Below are 23,747 nucleotides of genomic sequence, written 5' to 3'. Positions count from 1 at the left end.
TGTCTCCGCTCCCGCATCTGCACGGGGATGCTGTGGCATGCCGTCGGGCTGGGCTGGGCTGGTTGGGGGTCCTTCCTGAGCTGGAGGGGCCGTGGTGGCCAGCAGAGCCCCCCGGCCACCCTTGGTCATGCTGGGGGGGGGGGTGGCTTTTGGGTAGGCTGGTGCTCGTGTTGTGTTGACCGCTTGGCCTTGCCTTGCAGCCTCCACGGGGTCTGTGACCCAGGTGTCCTCCGTCAGCACCGACTCCGCTGGTTCGTCCTACTCCATCAGCGGAATCCTGGGAATCGCCTCCCCCGGCACCGAGAACAACAAGCGCAAGCGGGATGAAGGTAGTGGGAGCTGTTTTCTGGCGGGGGGGTGTGTGTGTGTGCAGTGATGCAGGGCAGGATGCGGCCGAGGCCGATGCTGTGTGCTTGTGACGTGATGGAGCTGTGGACGTCCCCCATCACCATCTGCTGCGGTGGGGTTTGGTCCCGTTTCGGCAGGTGGGACCTTCGGCGTGACCCGGTGGTCAGAGGCAGGACCTCTTCAAGGAACGGGGGCTTTTCTGGGTGTTTCAGAAAGCACGGGGGGGGTATGTCACAGTTTTTAAGCAGACCCTCCTCCCGACCAGGGAATATTTCCCTCCCGCCAGTGGAAAGGGGAAGAGTTACCATTGTGTTGTTGACTCTGTGGCCGCATGAAATATAAAATGTCAGAGGTGTCCCCAACCACAGAGACAAAATTAACAGCAGAGCTGTCTGCCATGCTGTGTCTCTGCAGGTCCCCCCGGCACTGGGGGTCTTTGCTGGTCTGGGGGGTGGAAACGAGCACAGTCTGGTTGAGGTTGGATATTGCTGGTGCTCCTCTGCAGGGTTTATGGTCCTGTTTTGTTCTGTGTCCTGGGCATTTTCCTAATGAAAACACTGCTTTGGAGAAGAGAAGGATGCCAGGGATAGAGCGGAAGGGAAAAGAGGAGAAATTCCATGTTGGTGTCTTATTTATAAAAGTGCCTTTAATCTAGAGCATCCCTTTCATTTAGCAAGAGCTTACAGAGAGGAGTTGAGGCCAAGACTGCGGCCGCATTTGTGGTAGCGGAGGGGACACCCGAGCCTTAGCGAGGATGCTGTGGTTGAGGCTGTGGAGGGCACCTGGAGGAGGGGTGACTGCCCTCCCTGCGGCAGCACTGGTGGGCTGGGGGGTCTCGTTTACTCTTGGCGGGCTTGATGCCATCCTCCCTTGCTGTGGAGCACCCGTTGTCCCCAGCTCCTGTGCTGCAGGTGAGGGTCCAGCACCATCCTGCAGCCAGTGCGGGTCCGCATCCCTGTTCCTCTGGCTGCTCCCTCCACTGTCCCCCCGCTGCCTGGCCCCACAGGGATGGAGAGGGGGGTTGTCGGTGGGCAGAAGCCGTAGTGGCATTAACCGAACCCTTGGGGAAACCTGGCTAAAATTGGGTGAGCAGCCTGGTGCCTGAGCTGTGCAAACAGGGTCGTGTGTCTGCAGGTGCACTGATGGAAATGCCCGGTCAGGTCGTGGGGTAGTGCTTGGTTTACTGAAACTGGGGGGAGAACTGCAAGAGGTTTGTGGGGCAAATTTCAGCCACTTGGGGACTGGTCTGATGGTGGGAGTATAAAACTCCCTATGCTCAGGTACTTGCTGAACATGCCGTTGTTAGTTAACTCTGTGATTGTACATCTGACATTTTTTTCCAAATCAAGGCCCCAAGTGCATAGAAAAATACACCCTTTAAAGCAGGTAGAGAAGAAATTTTGTATTTTATCGGCCAGGCAGGAGAGAAGTTGTTTGTGTTGAAACCACATGGCTGTGTCACAGCCCTGTCCCGAAGCACCAGTTCTTGGGTGCCTGTGATTACAGAACACTCTGGTTTAAATGTAGATAAAAGAATTAAATGTTGCCTTGGAAGGATCAGAAGCAGAGCTGAGAAACTCCCCGGCTTTTGCCAGTTCACATTTAGAAGAGAGCACGTGATTTCTAAAACAACCCCCATCATTTTGTCAGGATGAGTCATGATTTTTGAGCTCGTAAGCCGGACAGTAATGCTGTCCTCAGCAGACCATTTAAACTGCTTTTATAATAGGCTCAGGGCTGCAGATTTGGAGAGGCATAAACAGATCCTTCAATGTCTTTGTTTGAGGGGATCCCCGGGAAAGTCCACAACGCCTCCCCATCCTGCTCAGCGCAAGGTCCTTCTGCTCCAGTGGGCGCGAGGTGCCCGCAGAAGCATCCGAAGGCTCCACGCTGCAGGTGATGGGGAGGTGGGTCGTATACGCTAGCCTCTAATGTGAAGAAGAGAAGCATGTCATCTAATTATGGCCTGTATCATGATGCAGATGCACAAGGGGGCAGAGTTAACTTTACCATTTCACGACTTCGGAGAGCCGGAGAGGCACTACCTCCACAGCGAGCCCCTCGCATCGTGTCTTCTGCCGTGTTGCGCTGCTTCTCGGTAGGAAGGTTTCTCGGTTGGAAGGTGCGTGCCTGCTGCTGTAGATCCCTGCGTACGTCTCCTGGAGCCACAGGCTGTGCAGTGCTCGTGCGGTGGTCCCGACTCCCCTCGTCTGGGGAGTGAAGTGGGGTGGACTCGACCCTCCAGCTTCCAGCAGCATCGAGCGCTCGGTGTGATTCATTACCCGGTTTTGTTCTCCTCACTCTTGACATTTTTTTAGCAGATGTCACCAGTCTTTAACCCAGTGGGGAGCTTGCTGGGTAGCAACAGGGGCAAACCAAATCAGACAGTCTTTATTGGTTTATATAGCTGAAGGTGTCATTTTTTTTCCCCTGTTGTAATATGGACTTGGAGCAGATGTGCCTTCGTGGGGGATCGGTTGCTTTCACTTGTGGTTAAAGGACATGCTACTGGAGACTGACACAAGAAGCAGGCTGTTCCGTAACAAGGCAGAGAGATACAGTCAGCTGCCGCAGCCTCCAGCAGCAGAGGCTGCTCCGCAGCGGTCTCGCTGTTTTGCTTGCAGATTGCCTCCTTTGAGTTCCGTGGCTGCACATTCGCCTGGCCCCTCAGCTCGGGAAAAAGCTGTAGAGGCGCAGGCGGGTGGCAGGGATGTGCAGAATGATCTTGCCGAGCCGCCTGCTAGCGAACGGGGGGTGTTTTAGGGAAGCCAAGGGTGGGCAGCAAGACCTCGAGACTGAGCGGGCTGAATGGTCTGTCCAGTGGAGGGACTGGTTTCGCTGCACTGCTTGCAGCTGGTCGTGTGGCTGGTGACGGTCCCGTAATGGACATGTGACAGGGTCTGCATTTTGGGAAGTGCTGAGCATCCCCTGTCTGGAAGTCCAAGCTTTCTGGAGAGGGCTTAAATAACCCTTGGCGAGCAGTGAGAGGAGAGTGAAAGGGAGCTGCATCCCCAGGCAGACGCACAGGAGCCTGGGCCAGAGATGGTGTGCAGGGCACGTTTTGGGGATGAGGAAGGTTGCTGGGCTGGGAGAGCTCTGGAGGAGGATCTGAGGATGGGGGGGGAAAGGCCAAAGCATTGCAAGGCAGAGCCCACCCCTCCTTCTCCCTTCCCTCCTCTCTTCCCTAGCCCTGGTTTCTGTCCTGCGCGCTGCAGAGCTCTGCAGCTACAGGAGAGCCGGCAGAAGAGCTTAAGCCCAACAGACCGATGCTCTGGCACGTTGGTGCTGTCCCTGCTGAGAGAGATCCCAAAGCAGGCCCATGTGCCGGAGGCAGGGAACGTGGCTCTCACCTGGGATCTCCTCCTGACCTGGTGCTGTCCCTGCAGGAGAGCAGCATCTTTCCGTCAAAGCAAGGCAAAGCCCAGCGCTCCCGCTTCCACAAGAGCCCTGTGCTCTGTAGGAGGCACCCTGCGTCTGCGGCTCCTTTCTAAGCGTGTTTACATCCCCAGAGCGAGGGGATCGCATCGGGGGGGCGATGCCGGCTGCCGTAGGGACAAGCTTGGTGGAGAAGTACTGTTGCACCTTGCGCAGAGCCCTCTGCTCGCCAGCCCGCGGGCCAGGGGAAGAGGCTTGGTTCCCATACCCTCGCAGAGGGATGTGACCGGCTCCCAGTGGATTTATGAACAGGGGTTGGAAGAATGATGTGAATCTCCGTTCTCGTGGCTCTTCCTTGCTTTACGCAAAATGCAGACCATTTCCCTACATGGAGCAAATGCTGCGTATTTTGGTGGGGAACTGCATTGCCTAGTTGGGAGTCTTCTGCCAGCCACCTGATTCTGCACCCCTAGACATTTACGTGCTTTTAGCATCTTAGCTCGGTCCAAGACCCACAGACTGAATGACGCAGAAGTGTGCTTGTGCCCTCACTGCTGACGCAGAAACATGCAGAAATCTCTGATACTGGCAGGTAATAGGTGCAGTGCGTGAACATGAGCAGCAGCCAAGCCAGGCTGAAATCTGTTTGCGTACGGTTGTTGCTCCGTAAGTCCCAGGCGGGTGTTGTGTCACTGACACTGCATCTGCGCTGCTAAACTGGAGACCGTTGGTGCACAGGCACAAACTTTGGCTGGCCCATCCTGCTATGGTTAGCACCGCCCTGGCATGGTTTTGGCGTGTGCAAGCTGGCATCTTCTCAGCCAGTGTCTGCGAACGCAGGGTTTGGCACAGGGGTGTATCACTCTGCTGCTCTGCTTGGGTGCAGCTGTGATGGCACAGAGGATAAGAGCATTTATCTCCTTGCAGGGACCCAGGCTGTGCTAGACCAGTTGGCCTGTTTTCTTCCCTTGTGTAGATGCAGCTGGTTAGAGTGCAAGGCGACACGCAGCAATGAGTGCCTTGCTGCAAACTGTCAGCCCAGCCCTGGCCCCTGCCAGGAAATGCTGTCGGAAGCAAATTGAGGAGGACACCCTCAACAAAGCACCATGCAGGATGCGAGTATGTGCTATCCACCCACCCACCCACCCCTTCTTGCTGCAGAAGAGGTTTGGCAGATCTAAGTACCTGCACCGAACAGCTGCACAGACCATATTTCAAATTCACTGGTATAGAGTCTTCTCAGCAGTGGAGACATTTGGGGAATTGAAACCAGCATAGCAGGAGACCTTCACTCATATGAGTTGTTTTGTTTCCATTCTCACCAACCATAACCCTGCACTGCTGTCAGCATCTGGTGTGATGATGTAGGTGCTTGTGCTTTGTTTTCTCAACCGAACTCTTTGAAAAATGCCTTGCCTCTAAACATAGACTTGGTATATTTAAAGGCACTTGGGTCACAGCCTTCTGTCTGGGAAGACAAGCCTCCAAGAGGGGCAGGGGCGCTGATGGGAGTGAGAAGAAACTGGGGCTGGGTGCAATCCGACGCTTTATAAAACCGTCCGATGTTGCGATCACCACATTTTCGTGCAGGGATGCCCCAGGTTAGGCATGTCTGGGCACCCAAGCAGCACCGACCTGCGCAGCCGGCTGAAGCTGCTGGACGCATTTCTGGCGGTGCCAGCGCTGCAGCGGCTGCAGGAGACGCCTGCCTTTGAGAACGGCCGATGAAATGCTTTGCACTGACAAATGCGGACACGAGCTCGCTGTGTCAGTGACACGTCTTGGGGGAGAGAGACCAGGAAAAGCAAAGCAAGCATGACTAAACATGAGCGAGGACTAATAATACAGACAGTATTTCTGCATTTTGTGTCTTTCCTCCGTACCAGGCCCATGAACTCTTTTCCCAGCGGGACAGAAACAAGAAGCTACGCTCACGGCTAGGCAGAGACTTGCAGGGCTGTGGGCATAGGTGCCTTGGAAGCTCCACGGCAGATGGTCGGCAGCCTCAAAAGGGAGCCCAAAACTGCGCGGGTGCTGCCATAGTCTTCTGTCATCTCCTCTTGTGGCTGAGGGAGAAGGCGGCTTCCATGGCACCTACTCTAGGAGATTGCTGGGAAGGCTTCTAAAGTATTTCTCCCCTTTGGTTTAGCTCCATTTCTTTAGGTGTTGAACACCAGAATCCCAGCTGGTACCCAGCTCTGCTGAGTGTGGTCGGGTGCAACATCCACAGTTCTATCCCCATCGGAGTTTTGCCCCGTGACCTCCAGCGTACTTACGTGGCCCACGAATCGTGTCCAGGGGCATGCTGCTGCTCTGTCTTTTTTGCAATGGAGACAAGCATCTGCCCATTCTGCCCTCTTGGTCCCGCTGTCCATCCATCCTGCCAGCAGAGAGCTCCCACCTTGTCACGGAGCACCGTGCCGCGGGGATGCCCTGGCTGGGCTGAAGCCCTGGATGGTAAAAGCCGTTGCATCAGGCTGCAGCTGACCCGGAGAGGTTATAAGGAGACCCCTGCCAGCCATGGGGTTAGTCGTGAGCCTGTAAACCCCCGTTTCCAGCCACGGCTTTCCAAGTCTTCGTAAACACAAAGTAGATCTCATTGTAGCTTCTTTGGCAATGGAGGATCTTTATTTTTCTGTCTTTGAGGGCTGGAATGTGGGACTCCTCTGCCCCTCTTCCCGGCAGCCAGTGCTGGTGGAGGACCTGGGTCCTGGCTTTGCGGGTGCTCTTGGGGAATTGCTCGTCCTGGGACACCCCTGGTGAGATACTGCTCTGGTGTAAAAGCCGTCTCCTCTCCTGAGTAGGGGTTGGGATCTCCTCCCACTCCAGACTTACTCCTTGGAGCTACCTGAATGCATTTAGGCACTTTTGGCCTGGCGGGGTTTGAGCATCCTCATGGGGGAAGACTTGCTGAATGAGGGGTCACAGCACTGATGGGGACCACAGGGCGTTGGATGGTCACTGGCGTGGGAGTGCGGGATGTGAAGGAGTCCACAGACATGTTTGTACTGCCTGTCCACGCTCCGGGGCACGGCAGAAGGAAAGTATCTGTTGCAGCTACTAGGTGATGGAGTTCAGCGCAGAAGTAAACCACTGGTGAGGTCTTGTGTTGACAGAAGTCCCTGTAACTCCTCTCACCCCACATAAGGACCTGAGCCTGACAGTATGTGGTGGGGATCAATATTGTCCTCTCCAGCTCTTCCATGGGGTCTTCTGCACCGTGCAAGTGATGTGCAAGGGACTGAAGCCTTTGGGGATCTGAACTGCAAGGGAAGCAGTCAAAACCAGAAAGACTGAGAGGGGAAAAAAGCAGGATGTTATGGAGAGAAAAAAAGTCACCTGCTGGTAGAAACTTGAACGTTATGATGCCAAAATGCTGAACAGTAAGTTCAGGTGGTGACAAGTGGGGAAGGGGTACCCAGCGGGACTGGCCGTACCTCCTAGCTGTACTGCACTGTAGGGGCGATGCCTGCCTGGATCATGGGGGGAATCGGGCACAGACCCCGCTGCCAAGTCAGTGATGGCCAGAAAGAGGTGGTGGAAAAATGCATAAAAAAAATCAGAAACCAAACTCTGTGTAGTGCAGGCTGTCAGGTGAAACAGGTGGGGTCACCCAAGTCCATGTGGAGGTTAAAGAGAAGGAACCCCCCTCCAGAATCCCAGGGAAGTGCTGGAGTTTACTTTAATAATTTCTAGGTCGACTTCAGCGGTGCTTAGTCACTGGAGTTGTCTTTACTCCTGGGGATAACTCCAGTGACTATAATGAGATGAAGCCTTTGAAGGGAATGAGGTTTCGCAGGGTCAGCAAGTACTGATTTGAATTTCTCCTGCTGATGCAGGTTGTCCTTTGCGTTCAGGAATCCTTTCCCGGTGTTGCAGAGTGGGGTGAGCTGTTTGTCCCGTCTGTTCATTAGCTGCTCGAAAGAGATGGTTTTCCCTCACCACACAGACACTGAAATCATCCTTTTAGAGTTTGATCTGGACTTTCTAGTTACATTGCAGTGATGGCTTCATCTGTGCTATATCCAGTGCAATCTGTGGCTTGGTGGAGGTTTTAATTTTTTTTTTAATTTCATTGAAAGCTTTTTTCCTGAGTCCTTGGATATAATTTCCCACAAGACTGGGGCTTTTGTTTGTTTCGCTCTTTGCATTTACCTTTTGTGCACCTTACACAAGGCATTCTGAATGTGCTGAAGTGGCAGCAGCCACCGGCCACGCTGGCAGTTTGACACCGGCACTGATGGTGTCACCAGTGGATGGTGGTGAGTGTCTGAGGGAGGAGTTTGACTCCCCCAAGGCATGAGACTAAAACCCTTGGGTGTTCCCAAGACCCACCCTCCATCTGTGGGATTTTTGGTGCGGAGCCGGTCATCTTGGCCATTAACAAGTGGAGCTCAGCTGGCACAGGATTTCTCTTTGGGAGAAAAAGAGAGTATTTTGACATTCCTCCTGAAATTCTAGGGAAAAAAGAATGAATGTGGGTCGGTTCAGATCTCAGCTACGGCAGCATTAAAACGGTGTAGTCTGGGCTTCTGAGAAAGTTCTGCACATCTGAATTCATGAAAATGAAACAAAAAGCCATTTCAGCACCCAGACCGAGCTGTTCTGGCACTTGAGGGCGATGCGTTCCCATGAGTGCTGCTGAGGCAGGATGGTGTTTTCTGGGGAGGGAAGGACCAACCTCTGCGCCGCTGGGTGATGGAGCCTGCAGGCTGAGGTCCTGCTGGGACAAATCCCTTCAGCTCTGTAGGGCAGTGGAGCATCCCGTGCTCTTAGCCATTTGCGTGCTTCCCAGCTTCCCCGTAACACCCTGAGCCGCCAGCGTGCTGAACGCCTGGGGCTGCCTGCATCCCTATACTCTGGGGTACCAGTGTCAGCAGGGGACTTCTTTGGGGTCCCTGTGGACATGGGGCACGGCCGGGCGGACAGCAGTGGCTGGTGGGCAGCCGTCCCCAGGGACGGACATCCCCGTACCCGAGGGGTTCGGAGGGATGGGCTGGTTCTGCCCTGGCCGTCGGTGATGCTCGCCCGTGGGTGGTTTTACGTGTGCACAGCTCGAGGCAGGAAAACTCCCCGCCAGCGCAGCTGCCCTTTCCGAGCGAGCGGGTTACCGGCTGTCTTGTGTGCACGTCAAGCATGTTTGTCACTTTTCTCCTAATGCAGTCCCCGGGGCTCCTATTTTCTAGAGAGCTCTCCTCCAGCTCCGGGGTGAAGCCCTGCCGGTTTGCCACTGGCTTCGTCGGAGCGAGGATTTTCCCGGAGCTATGTTAATGAAAAGCCCAGACTTCCACTACTCCTTACAGCCCTGCTGTAGCTCCAGCTGTTCTCATCAGGAGCTGTCGAGTGCTAGATGCTTTTCAAGGAATAACCTCTTCATGTAGGTTTAGCTAAAATCCAGTTTAGGGGTAGATGTCTTGTCAGATCGTCCTGATGGTGCCAGAACGGAGCTGGCCAGGATTCTTTTGTGGGAATGCATTTTCCAAAGCAAAAGCAGTTTTGTGGAAAAGCAGGACTTGTCAATTTTGATGGATTTTTGTCATAAATGATAATATAAAATAAAATAGAATGGTCACGAGCAAGATGAATCATTCTGATTTTATTGAGAAATTGGTAGAATCCAAAGAGGAGGAAATACTGAGGTGCAGTTACAGTGCATGTGTGTACCTATGTGTCTACACAGAGCATGTATGTACATACCTCTAATGTATCTATCACCTACATATATGTACAGAGAGAGGTGATAAAAGTTTTGCCTTAGAATGGATATATTATATTACTCACAGACATTCACAACTAGCTTTCCATGTCGTAAATGATGGTAGTGGTCTTTGAGAGGACTGAAGAACAAAACCGAGAAAAGGTTGTCGTTTGGGTGTTTGTTGGTGTACCTGGTTATTTTTGTGGCTTTCTTTCAACCGACACGCTTGAGCGAGGTGTTTCTGTGAGAGGAGGGTCGCACACTTCGTGTCCCCTTTTTACCCTGCATGTAGATCCGTGTCGCTTGGGTCTGTCAGAAAACATCTGCGCTGTTAAAATAAATGCTTCAATTTCAGGCATGTAAGGGGAGCTCTGGGGAGCTGCGGCTGGCTCAGCCTGCGTTTACTCTGGGAAGAGAGAGATTTGGCCAGTTGCAGACGGTGCTTGGAGAGGCACAGGGGCTATTCCCACATGACAGATCCAATGCCAAAGCATTAAGTAAATGATTTGGCACCTCCGTGGTAGCAGGAACTCTCCAAGTATCACGTATTTCTGTGTCAGGCTTTCTCTGTGCCCCCTGGAAAAGGTAACGGCTTTCCCACTGCCTCGTCCCGTGGTCACTCTGCACGCTGGGGTGACCGCCCGTGGGGGGGCACGGGTCGGCTAGGGTCTCCGTCCCACCTCCCGAGTCTGCTCTTCTTCCCGGGTGAACAGTAAACTGGATTTTCCTGTGGGTAACGGCAGGTTAGCCACCTTCTCCATGGCTGCACACAATCCAGTGCTAGCACCAGGATTATCGTGTAGGACTGAAGTCTGCTGCTGTCGCAGCTGGTGCAAGATTTGATTCGCGCTTGCTGGGATTTTAAGGTCAAAATTATTTTCTTGGCTGAAATGACCTGACTCCTGGAATCCTGAATGGTAGTGGAAACCCATTTTTTCTGTTGGTGCTTTGGGAAGAGCCGGAGTTAGTATTTTAAGCTGTAATTGCTGTTGTTTCCAATTGGGAAGTTCCTGGTAAGCAGACAGTGCAAAATCAGTGAGATGCAGAAAATGGAGGTGTCCTAAGACTGGAGGTTTTCTCCAGTTCAGTTTTTGTCTGCCGTGGCCTTTGTGTGTACTCTTTGCACCGAGGGTTATTTATTGCTAGAGGTAGTTGTGCGGTGTTGACTGAATCCTGCCAATTTTGTCCTCTCCTAGCATTTGCAGAATAGTCCCATTATTTACAAATCTATCCAGTTACGAAACAAACATTGGAAGGAAACGCAAGACAGGCTGTGGGCTTATTTGCAGCAGACCTGGTGACGGCATTTTGCACTTTGTGTGGGTTTTAGCTAATTGCATGAATGGCTGGTCCTACTGAGTTTGCAGAAGTACTGGACTCATAGCTGCAGGCTGTCCAAATTGTCTGGATGTGCCTAAGTCAAGAAGAGCACCTTTACAAATTTGTCATGGTGCAGTGACCAGGGTACAGCAGAGCCTGGAGCGAGCTGTAGCACATAAAAAGGACAGCGGTTTACTCACTGTGTGCCGTGCTGGAGCACAAAACCCTGGGGCAGGGCTTGTTCTGCTGTGGAAATGCAGGTGGAAATGGGGGAAGATCTATTTTGCAGCGCGCGTGCAGTGGCTCCAGTGCAGCCGGCGTGTGCAGGGCACGTGCTCATGCCCTCAGCCTCCCGTGCTCAGGCTTTGTGCATGCCCTGCATCCCCCGAGACACGGGCAGCCCGTGCGTGCCCAGCAGCTGTCCGGGGTCCCAGACATCCAGCAGCCCTGGCAGAGCAGCAGCAGCCATCATCAGCAATCAGCAGGAGCTTTGAGCAGACGGCAGGACATCCAGATGTGCTGCACAGATAGCCAAATCCCTCTTTTTTTTTTTTTTTCTTTATTTTTTTTCGCTTGAGCAGACTTTACAGATGGAAAATGAAGATGTAGTTGGGAGAATCCAGAGATACAGTGTCCCTACTAGCCCCAATAACGTGTATATGCCTGATAGATGAAGTCTTCCACTGGTGTTTTGCTGAACTTCCACAAGAAGATGAATTTCAACTTGTTCCCCCACTTCCTATTCAGCTAGGCTTTTTTTTTTTCTGTCTGTACCTCTGGGCAGCTGTCCCGGGTGATCTGAGGTTTGTTTCCCTGCACTCCAGCTCTCCTGTCGTGACAGGGGTGAGCACAGCGCTGGCGCTGGCGCACCCCAGTGATAACTCTGGAGCAACTTTGCAGAAGCTTCTGCTTGGAGTCAGTTTAAGAGCCACGGCCTTTGCTTTCTCTGTTTTCTTCACGAACCTCGGCTGTGGAGGCTGGCGTGCACATGGAGATGCCAGCACAGCTGCTTCCTCCTTTTTGTGTGTTCTCGCTTCTGGGGCAGCAGCCATCCATGTAATGATGCCCATGACTTCAGAGATGGGAAGAGCAGTGGAAGTGCTTGGACTTCTGAAAGCAAACGTCTTTTCTTCTGGAAGATGCCTAGAAAACTTGAGTGTGGAGTTTCCCCATGTTTTATCTTCTTTGAGAATCTGCTGAGAGATATTTGTAGTCAAAGTATACTTATGGCAATTACTTTAAGGTTATGGCTCTAGCAGGAGACTGATTTTCCTTTACTGCTGCAGTTCCACATTACAGGTGGAGGTTAGAAACTAAGGATCTTTAGCTGAGGTGCCTTGTGTTGAAAGGAAATCCAGTTAAAATCTCCTATCACCTGGGCACTGATCTGGCTGATTTGTAGCGTGGCAAAAGAGATGTCTACAGCGGAGGTCAGGGTATTGGAAATCTGTCAGGGGCTAACATCAGTGAAACGCGACGGCTTTCTGGTCACATGGACGCTCCATCTTCATAAAAGAGCTTCCCTGTAGCCACGTACCGGGGTGCTGAAGCAGTGAAAAATCTGAAGGCTGCGTCTGCTGCTCTCTGAATTTCTTTGGTCACAGGCTGGGTAAGGATGTGCAGCTGTTGCCAGCACTTTGTTCAGAAACTTTCTGCAGCCCTGTCACTGTGATACTCCCAACACCTTGCCAACAGGCACAGGGCCAGAGAAAAGATGTCCCTTGTAGGACCTCAGAGGTGCTGACGAGCAGAGCAAGCCAAGTGGTGTAGGGATGCTGTTTTTGTGGGAGTGATGGCATCACGGAGGGAAGGTGCTTCTTTCAGATGCTTTACACGAGTCACGTCAACTTGTAGTCAAAAAAGTGAAGAAAGCAAACTTGCAGCGAGGAGACATCTGGAAAAACAACTTTGGTTGAGTGATGGCCATCTCACACGGCAGAGCTTAGTTTTGCCTCATTGCAGCAGTAACTGGTGGGGCGATGGGTTTTGCCTGGTGGGCTGTCATGCCCTGCGGGACTGTGAGCTGGTTTCACCTCCACACCACCACTTCTAATGGCTGGGATACGTCTCCTCTTTGCTCGTTTCAGTGTGTCATGAGAGAGAGAAGACGCAGCCCCAAGGGAGAAGCTGTCAGATGGTGCACAAGTGCACACATCGAAGGCTTTGTGGTGCCTGCGCGTTTCAGTTGAAGACACCAGAACATCTTATATTGACTAAACACACCTCAGTTCCCCCCTTATCATTCTGAGCAGTTACTGTTGGACTTTGTGGTCACGGTATTCCTTCTGGTTTTGCTTTCCTTGCAATATGATTTTCTGTAGCTGCTGTCTCTGGGCCATTTGCCTATCAGGTCGTTCTTTGGAAGGTCTCATAACGAGCAGTTGTCACAGGTTATGGTGGGCTGCAGCTGCCTGACTGCCCTGAACACGGTTCCTTTGAGTTGGACTGCTTTTGTGGTGGAGGCTTTTAAAAAATTCAGACTGTCCAGATGTGGTAGCAATTTCTTGATGGTCTGATGGAAGGGCTCAAAGTGTGTGCCTGAATGCGGGCAGCTGGCACAATATCTTGTGTGTTAACTGGAAACTCTTCAGCAATGCCTGCTGGTTTGGGGTCGGAGCCTAGCAGTGTGGGGATGGACGCATTCCTGCTCCCTCTGCTCGGCCTGTCCTCCGCTGGGGCCGAAGGGAAGCCCCCAAATAAACCAGCTATTCATCTCCCCAGCTCAGAGACCGTGTTCGCTAGCTTCTGCAGCTGGAGAGAGCTCAGGAGCCTCCTGCCGTGCCAACGGGGCTCCTCTGCATTTCCTCCCGACCGCCTGTAATGGATTTTACACCTGAGTGGTTATTTTTGGTGGTACAATTCTTACCTGTCCCAAATGGGACATTTTGTCTCTTGTTACAATTCACAGAGCTAGACGGGGCTGCTGGTTTCATGCTGTGCAGCATCGACACATGATGCCCTTGTAAACATTACTGTCAGCAGTGGCAATTCCATCTCTATTGTCCCAATAAGATTTCATGCTTGATAGTGCCTGACTTTTTTTTCTGTAAGTCGACTAATAAGAAAAAGTCATGTAGCGGGTTTTCCCTTCTCTGATTCCTCAGTTTTCCAGTTGCTTCCCCAAGAACTGGCACCCGGCCATTCTCTCCCTGTTCTCACCCAGCTTTCCTCCCAGGCAGGAGGATGCAGGAGGTGGCATTTCTGGAAGAGTGAGGTTTTGTGACACAGCAGAGTCTGTCTTCTGCCTAGCCCCAGTCGGGGGGACAAAGAACAGTCCCCCTCCATCATGCCTTTGCTGGCAATGGGGAGAGTGGCCAAAGCCTGGTGCAGGTGGTCCAGGATGGGAAGAACAGAATTATAGATGTGCCTGAATCCAAGGAAGGGTTTTTTTGGAACTGTTTAGGTGTGTGGCTTTGAGTTTTGACCTTGCCTAACTCTTCAGTTTACCCATTCTCCCTCTCTTAGACCCACGTGGTCCTTGCTGTAGAGGCATTTGGTGCCTGACAATTCAATCACCACAGCACCTTAGTGGGTCAGCTTGCTTTAAAGAGGGCAGTGGGGATGCTGAGAAATCTCTCCGTGGTTTCCCAGGAAGTTAGTGTCCAGTGTGTGAAATCAGTGTAAAGCTCTGGGACCTCTTGGTCTTGTTTCCATTTGCCAGGTCACCCTTCCAGGGCCTTGTCACAGCCAAGTTAAGTTCCCAAGTACGCTCCCTCCTAGGATGCCGTGGATGAAAATGGAGCCATTGGGTCAGTGACTTGGCTCCGGAGCGTGAAACTGGTGCCGCTTCACCGCTCTGTGAGCAGAAAATTTGTTTGGCAGTGGGATATCCACATGTGGTTCCCCTGGCCACTGCTGGGGTGGGAGACCCTGGCCGACAGTGGCCACCAAGGACGAGTTCTCGCCAAGCTTCCCCAGATGCTCACGTCCTCCATCCCACCCCCCAGGCCCCCTCCTGCAGACCAGCGTTTCCCCCAGCAAAGCGGGGGCTGCGGACGCTGTTGGAGGAGCTGGTGCGGCGATGGCGGTGGACAGGGGAAACTGGGCAGACCTGGAGGGGAGCAGGGGGGGGGCTGCCCTCTGCACATCGAGCGGGTCCCTCGGACGGCGATGGACGTGGTGATCACCGGCCAAACCAACCTCGCTCTGCTGAAGCTGCCAGCGCCGTCCTCGCTTCAGGAGAGACACAAATCTTCCTGCGCTAGCTGTGAGCTTCAGCATCGCCTTGCACCACCGGCCGTGGCACCGCGCCTGCTGTGCACCCGTTTGTCACCTTGGAGACGAAAACAAGCCAAAATCGTTAATCTCTGTTCTGTCCTGTGGCTCGCCCAGCCGGGAGGCTTTCCTCACCTCTGATATTTAAAAAAAAGTAATGGTGCTGCTTGAATTTGCTTCCTGACGCCCATGCTGAGTTTGTAAGCTGGTCACATCTAACCAGTTACCACAAAATTGATTCTGGAGCCTTCTGTTTAGAAACCTGCAAGGTACATCCCAGGCAATCACGCTATCTCCATCAGGCACTGAATGAACCAGTCAATAATCACCATTGCAAAGGGTGCAGAGGTCTTTCCTATTACCCTTGGTATTTTTTTATGAGCATCTCTACATAGGGAATAGCTATATGGATGGACAGATGGAATATAGATGGTCACTGTGCATGCGTATACGTATAGTATATATGTGTATAAATGCACGGAGATAGTTCTAGGTATGTATATGCACACTGGTGCGTTCCTTGTAGCTCGCTCTCTTGCTTTCTGACTACCTCGTTCAAATACGTGCGCCCAGATTTTTAAACCAACCTTAGCTAAACCCCTACAGTGTCTGTCCCAAACCTTGTGGAGATAATTGCAAACACCATGACAATCACCCTGGTAGCTGGCAAGCCCAGAAAAAAAAAAACCCAACTGTGTTTTTCTGAGGTGCTAAAGAATGTTTGGATGTGCCACAGACAATTTATAATGGGTGGGACTTTGCTGATAGGAGATTTTTACTGCATTACGTGTTCGGTTAGAGTGTCCTCACTTCACCAGCGGGGAAACTGAAGCACCAGTGGCTGGAGAAGTCTTGCTACCGGCTGCCAGCAGTGCTGTGGAAGAACCAAGGCTTGGAGTCAGGTTTGTGGAGACCCAGTTCGGGGCTGCCCTCGCAAGCCCGGTGCCATGCCGACCCATCTCCGTGTGTCCCAGGGAGCCAGCCCCTCCTGCCCTTGGAGGATCCATCGTCCCAGGCAGCCATGGCTGAATCTCTGTGCTTGCTCTCAGAGGGACATCTTTACCAACATGTGCTTGCACAGAAGAGAAGCAGTGGCCTGACAGGCAAAGCTAGGTCTGTTTTCTGGTTGATATGATCCGTTCCCTTTTGGTGGGTATCGTGCTCGTGTGGGGATGCGTTTGGTCTCATGCTGTACCTCTGCGTGCCCTGTGCTCCTCACCCACTCATGGACCGAGCGTCGGTGCACAGCACAGGGGAGTGATGGAGGTACGTGTGTACGAGCTCCCTCTGCGTCCAGAGAGGCTGAGACTGATTTTGTTGGGCCATTTTCACGGGTTTGTGCTCTCCCCTGCTTTTCCCCTGGGCGATCCCACACGCTCTGAGGGAAGCCAAAGGCAGCGTGGGCAGGACAGGGCAGGTTGGGTTTGATCCTGCCCTGTGCCCGTGGCTCAGGTGCGCTCTGCGTCCAAGGGACTTCACCTCTTCATCGCTGATTAGCATTCGCCTGTTCATTCTGGTGTGGCATTTCGGCTGTGCTTTACCTTCCCGGTCATCCTCCAGACCCCGCCGCTGCTGTTGACCTCTGGGTGCTGGTGCTGTTCGTTTTTATGGCCGAGACGCGTCTGCCAGCCGTCCTACCTCACTAGCGTGACTTTGCCTCCCGTCCACCTTTCCCTCTGTCTTGCTGGCACGGGCAGAGATGCTCCGCAGTAGGACACAGTGATGGGGCGTGAGGTCGCTTGTGAAGTGGGATGTTTTGGGGGTCTCGTGCCGGCAGCCGTCACCGCTTCTGGAAGGTCGCAGCGGCGAGGGGAAGGCGTCTTCCATGTTGCTTTGGTACGTAAACACCGCTGGGTGCCATGTCTTGGTTAGATCTTTCTCCAGGTGCGGGGAGACCGAGCGCTGGTGTGATGAGGACCGCGTGTCACATCCTGCTCACCCAGCTGTTTGTCATGGGAACAGCTTGTAAGCAGCTCTGGCCGCACCGTTGCATCCCGAAATACGGCTGTTCGGGAGCAGCAGCCTGAGCTAATGAGGGTCTCTGACGATGGGACGAGCGGAGATGTCCGTCAGCAGCTGATGAGCATCGCGGGAGAGGAGGCGGCCGCCCCGGGAGGGAGTGGGGTGGGCACACGTGTGAGAACCGAAACCCGGCCGTCTGGTGGGTACTGGCAGCTATTAGAAACAAATCATAAATGGCAATACCAGATACAATTGCATTGAGATAGCAGAGGTCCTGAGGAGTCCTGATGGGCTGCCGATAGTCAGTTGAAACAAATTGCCCAGTGCTGTGATACCTCAGCTCCCAATAACAGAGGGCAAATGGCCTTCCAGGGGGAGATATAGATTTTCCTTTGAGATATGGAAAGGGAAATAAATTAAATTATGTTCAAACATAGGGTTGTCTCTCTCGCTCTCTTCTTAAGAAAAAGAAGGGGAGAGAGAAAGAAGGAAGGGAAATGGGGGGGAAAGAGAAAGATACAGAAAATAAGCTTCAGCAGGCATTTGCAATTTAATTGATATTTGGCGGCAGGAAGCCAATCAGTATAAGTAAATTGACGTTATAAGATAAAAATAATCGCCTAATGGGATGCCTTCCCCCACGGCTGCAGCAGGCCAAATAAATACGGCATCGCGTGTCGAAGCAGCGTGGCGGCCGTTCCTGGGCACAGCCTGCTGCCGCCGCGCTGGCGGGGCTCGGTGCGGGCTGCGGATCATTTTTATGGCATCTGTCTCCGCTCCCCGAGAGCAGGCAATGAGGGGTTGCGCATTGATTGCCGCTCCAGCCAACGGCGGCTGAGGGAGAGACCGTAATTAATGGCTTTATTTGCTGGAGCACCGCTGAGAACAATCGAGTGTGTTATGGTAACGACCGGTGCCCGCGTTCCGGCGGCGCGGGGAGGTTGTTGGAGCCTGGTGGGTGCCTTCCCGAGGGCCAGGCATGGGGCACGATGGTGGACGGGGAGAGGGAAATTGGGAACGGGTGCTGGCGTGCTGGTGGAGGGATCCCTTGTTTCCCACCGGGTAGAGACCCCCCCCCTGGCTTTACACCCACCCCCCGGCCACTGCCCTTGTGCCTGCTGCGCAGCGGTAGCTGAGTTAGCTTTGCACGTCACAAGTTTCCTTTCTTTCTTTTTCTAAAAAAAGTCTCCTTCAGAGACTCCACCTGGAAGCAGGGTGGTGCAAACCAGTCATTTTTGCGAACCGTGCGCGGTTTCGTCTTGCCGGCGCTAGCTTTAGCTGGGGTGTGGGAAGGTGGTTGTGGCTTTGCAGAGCATGCCTTGTGAAGAACCCATGGCTACGTGTAAATGTTTATGTATATGCATGTGTACGTATGCAAGGAAGAAAAATTTTAGGCAGCATGCATCCTGAGTGTGCTTCCTTTCTTCCTAAAGGGAATGAAGTCAAGAATAGAGTTGGGGAAGTAAAGCCGTGAAAAATTACAGTGAACTCCTCCTAGAGATTCTGTAAATCTTTTTGAAGGAAAAGTACTTGTACTTAACTGTTTGTTGTTTGCCACAAAGTACAAAGTTGGAGATATTTTTAGTTTTTGATTAACTGAAACTAATTTGTCTTCAAAAGCCTGCCAACTCGCCCTAAAAATTTTTATTTTTTGTCTTGCAAAGCATTTTATACAAAAGCTACAATGAGAAAAAATCATGCCTTGCACAAGTCATGCAAGATAACTTGAAGAGTTTGCTTGCACTGAAAACACTGTTATATTTTAAATACGTGTTCTGTTGCCCTGGTTGTGCAGAGTGGCAGTCCAGTCTCTTGGGTTACGTACATTTGCACTAGCAATGAGGAGAATGCCTCAGAAAGCATCCTGCACGCCACGTGACGTGCTGCACCACAAGCACGGACAGCAATGCAGTAAACTGCAAGAAAGGCTGACACACTGGAGCGAGACCCACCTGGACCAGAGGATGCTCCCAAAATGGGAGCGGATGGCGGGTGAGGAGGGGCTGGTGCCCAGGATTGATCAGTCATGAGCAGTGAAGGCTTATTTACTTCTTAATACTTCTACATGTGTATAGATAGATAGATATAGATAAATAGATGATGGGACGAGAGGGAATGGCCTCATGTTGCACCGGGAGAGGTTTAGATTGGATATTAGGAAAAATTTCTTCACTGGAGGGGTTATCAAGCATTGGAACAGGCTGCCCAGGGAAGTGATGGAGTCACCATCCCTGGAGGTATTTAAAAGATGTGTAGATGTGGTGCTTAGGGACATGGTTTAGTGATGGACTTGGCATTGCTAGGTTTATGGTTGGACTCCATAGTCTTAAGGGTCTTTTCCACCTTCAATGGTTCTGTGATTCTATGATTCTATAGAAGCTGATTACTTCATATTTAAACACTAAAATGATTTTGAACTGGAAGGCTAAAATAACTTCCATTTGAAAGTCTCAGGATGGGCTCTCTCGACACGTTCAGGATTTTCCCCAGTAGGGCTTTGTGTCACATAGTTCTTCAGAAATGATCCCCGCTTGCGAACAAGATTCAGTTTCAGTCAATCAGTGTTTTCATATAGAAGAAAAAGTCTCAAAAATTTCCCAGTCACTGCAGGTTTTTAGCACAGTCAGAATTGCATCCCCTGCCCTTGACTGCTGTCGCACCGAGCAAACCCAGAAAGGTGAGACCTGTGTCTGCCACGCTGGACGTTTGCTCTCAGACCACCATTACTGATTCATAGAAAGTATTGGTTTGCCAACAGCTGCCTGTTGGGAACAGAGAGGGAACATACAGATATAGCAGTCTCCAAAAACTATTTGCCAAGCTCTAGATATATATATATATATATATATATATGTATATATATGTGTATATATATGTGTATATATATGTGTGGGTTTTTTTTTTAATTTTTATTTTTCCTTGGAGGAGTTATCCCATTAGATGGGAGGAGAATAAGTGAGCTTAGGAAAACTGGTGCAGACATGAGTGAGAGGGCAGTCTCAGCTGGTACTGTGGTGGGGCTGTTCCCAGTGTGTTTGTCTCAAATGAAGTTGCAGGAACAGGCTCGCCCACTTGAGAGATCATTGGCAGAATTCCTGTGATGCAGCCCAAAAAGTCACCCACTCAGCCTTCCTCTCAATGAAAGCAGGTTTTGAAATAACAGAAATACGTGTGGTGAGATTCTCCCATACTTGCTTAGTAAGGGCATCCGTGTGATAAGCACAGTGTCAAGGGAGTTGTACTGTAGATTGCTGAGTTTACTGCAGGATAAATAATTAATGTTTAGATGACACTAATTAATTATGATAATTAGCAAAGAGCTACGCTGTTTTTCCTTAAAAGTAAAATCTTGGCTGATTAATTTTGTTCTGCGTCCAGTGCATCAGAACATTTAAGGCAGAACCATAAAATACAAACATATACAGGGAGATGTCATTTTCATTGGTTCACCGACTGCCTTTTTCATAGAATCATAGAATACCAGGTTGGAAGGGACCTCGAAGGATCAGCTGGTCCAACCTTTCTTGGCATAAGCACAGTCTAGACAAGACGGCCCAGCACCCTGTCTAGCGAAATCTTAAAAGTGTCCGGTGTTGGGGAATCCACGACTTCCCTGTGGAGATTATTCCAATGGCTGATTGTTCTCATTGTGAAAAATTTTCCTCTTGTGTCCAATTGGAATCTCCCCAGGAGTAACTTGTACCCATTACCCCTTGTCTTTTCCAGGTGACTCCTTGTAAAAAGGGAGTCTCCATCTTCTTTGTTTGGTTATAAGGTCTCCCTTAAGGCTTCTTTTCTCAAGAGGCTGAACAAAATCCAGTTCTCAGCCTTTCCTCATATGGTAGGCTTCCCAGTCCTTTGATCGTCTTTGTGGCCCTCCTCTGGACCCCCTCTTGGACCCCTGTCCACGTCTTTTTTGTATAGCCTGAACCAAAACTGAACACAGTATTCCAGGTGTGGCTTGACAAGCGCTGAGTAGAGTGGGATAATGACTTCTTTATCTCTGCTGGCGAGGCCCGCGTTGATGCAACCCAGTATCGTGTTGGTTTGCTTTGCCGCAGCAGCAGCACACCGTTCACTCATACCGAGCTGCTTGTCCACCAGGACCCCCAGGTCCCTTTCCACAGAGCTGCTCCCCAGCTGGGTAGATCCCAGACTGTGCTGCACTCCTGGGTTATGTTTTCCCAAGTGCAAGACCTTACATTTGTCTTTGTTGAACTTCATCAGGTTCTTGTTAGCCCACTCTTCCAGCCTATCCAGGTCTTCCTGCGGGGTGGCTCTCCCTTCTGAAGTGTCCACTCCCCCCCCTCAGTTTGGTATCATCAGGGTACACTTGACCCCATCATCTGGATCACTTATGAAGATATTAAACAGTGTTGGGCCCGTTGTTGATCCCCGGGGGACCCCACTTGTGACAGGTTGCCAGTTTGAGAAGGAGCTATTTACCACCACCCTGGGGGTGCGGGCTGGCAGCCAGTTCCCCACCCACCACATGGACCTTGTCTAGACCGAAATGCATCAGTTTCTCTAGGAGAAGGTGGTGGGAAACCATATCAAAAGCCTTGGAGAAATCCCAGTAGACAACGTCCACCGCTTGCCCCACATCAACGGAGTAGGTTACTTTGTCGTAGAAGGTGATCAGGTTTGTCAAGCATGATTTGCCCCCAGTGAATCCATGCTGGCTTTCCCAATCATGTGCTTCATTTGACTTGTGACAGCCCCCAGGAGAATTTGTTCCATAACTTTCCCAGGGACTGAAGTAAGACTAATGGGCCGATGATTTCCTGGATCCTTCTTTAAGCCCTTCCTGTAGATGGGGGTGACGTTAGCCTTTTTCCAGTCTTCAGGGACTTTTCCCCCGATCTCCACAACTTCTCAAAGATTATGGAGAGCGGCTGGCCAACTTGGTGAGGCAGGCTTTAAACTGGATGACTTGGGAGGCAGGGTCCAAAGTGGCAACACTCACACCATTGCAACCAACTGGGGAATAAGCCAGGCCAACCAGAGCACCGACAAATGTTCATTAGCTGCCTCCTCAGGTGAGAACCAGAAGACCAACCGCCTCAAGCTTATCTGTACGAATGCATGCTTTTTGTCATCTTCCGCTCCGCAGTTTTAAAATAGCCAAGAGTGCGGAAGCACGAATGCATTCAGAAAGCTAAAATAGTGGTAACAGAAACAAACGTGACGTTAAACTACTATGGGATTTTGCCCCGTGCCCCGTGCTCGTTCACAGCACCTCCTGTGTGGGCAGGCAGCATCTCCCAAATTGCAGCTGCGAGAGCCGGGGTGGTGGCAGCGGCGCTGCGCCCTCCCTTCTGGAGGAGGGTGCTGGGGCTGGGGGATGCCAGAGGTTTCCCCACGCAGGGTGGGTTGCAGCGGGAGGACCTCTCGTGGGTGCTGTCCCCCTGGGCACTGGTGGGAGACCTCCCTGTCTGTGGGAGCTGCTGGACCGTGCAGGCAGAAGACTGCGTTATGAGCGCCGTGGTGGTGGGTGGCCCTGGGGGAACTTCTCCCAGGTGGAGCAGCAGCCGACTTCAGCAGGATCCAGAAACCAGCCTTGGCATCTCTCCGTCAGGAGCTGGTTGATGGACCTCCTCCATCGTCCACCTCCACTCAGAGGAGGAGAGAGCCTGGGGAAACGCTGTGCTCCGCTGGCGTTGCTGAGCCGAGGAGATGGATGCTGCACCAGCCAGCAGTAACGGCAGCGTGCCCGGCAGCACCCGCATCCCGGCCTCTGTGCCGGGTACCGTTTAATCACGAAATGGGGCGGTGGGCCCAGGGCCGGGGATGCCTGTGGCTTGGGGCCAGCGCGGGAGAGCGCACCTGCGTTCAGGCAGACAGAAAGCGCAGCTGAAGGAGGATGGATGCACAGGTGCAGCACCTGGATGTAAGAAGTAAACTGAAATTTTCGAGGCGTAAAAACCCACATTACACAGCTGTGGAGAGAGTTTTAAAGTTAATTTCTCCTGACTAATGCATGTGGATAAAATATATAAAAATACCGTTAAACTCGCACTTTTTGTAACTTGTAAAAATCTGTAGGTTGCATATTATATTACATTTTATAACGGTGTTTTATTGCTATGTTTTGCATTATGCCTGTAAGCCGTTATGCTGAATTCAGTTGAGACATTTCTTGGCTTTGTTGTAAGCATGCACGTTTGCAGGCCTGAGACCATAGTTCTTGATTTTGTAAAACGAGGCTCTGTTTAATATATGCACAAGAAAAGTCTGCAGGTATTAACAGCTTTTTCTGAGTTCTGTTTGTGGATAATTGGATAGAGAGCGTGGATGGACACCTTCCACTTGTTGGATGGTGCACAGCATCCATCTGCAGCTTGCAGCCACGCTGCTGGTGGAGTGAGCTATGTCCTCCACGGTCTTTCTCCTTAGCATGTCGTAAATCCAGCCTTGTCACAAATTGGTGGTACTGTTTGAATGTTTAGCTAGGAATTTGCATTTTAGGAGAACTAACATCGCTGCTTGGGAGTCCTCTGCATTTCTTAGGCGCTTTGCCAAGGTCTTTGGCAGTGCCGTGGAGAAAGGCTTTCCTCCCCGGGAGAGCTTGCCTGGGGTCTGCCAGCGGTCAGCCTGCTGGGAAGCAGGAATGCTCTTGGGGTTTCTATGTTCTGCTCATCAAGTGGCTGGGATGTGGGTGAGATCTTCACCACTTTTATTTTCTGTGGGTAAGTTTCCCACATAGTGCTCTGCGAAGAATTCAAAGTGTTAGGTGGAAATTTTGCTTTGCTGTTTTTAAGCTTGCATGGAGGGGTTAGTTTTGACTGATGACAATTGAATAGCCTGTATTTTTCTCACCAAATGTCAG

The 23,747-nt window shown here is 51.7% G+C and overlaps 1 protein-coding gene across 7 annotated transcripts in view; it reads left to right on the top strand.

The window, feature by feature from the left end:
- The window catches only part of PAX5 (paired box 5), a 135,093-nt gene that overhangs the window by 20,453 nt on the left and 90,893 nt on the right, over positions 1–23,747 (top strand). For 6 of the 7 annotated variants that reach the window (XM_075019476.1, XM_075019472.1, XM_075019470.1 and 3 more), the window contains one exon: positions 201–329. The exons of the other annotated variant lie outside the window; for it this stretch is intronic. In XM_075019476.1, the coding sequence (XP_074875577.1) occupies positions 201–329 (129 nt within the window). The remainder of the gene's footprint in view (positions 1–200; positions 330–23,747) is intronic. 7 annotated transcript variants of the gene reach the window in all.

Source organism: Buteo buteo, chromosome Z, assembly GCF_964188355.1.
Source record: "Buteo buteo chromosome Z, bButBut1.hap1.1, whole genome shotgun sequence".
Classification (NCBI taxonomy): Eukaryota; Metazoa; Chordata; class Aves; order Accipitriformes; family Accipitridae; genus Buteo; species Buteo buteo.
This window is presented reverse-complemented; position numbering and strand designations above follow the sequence as displayed.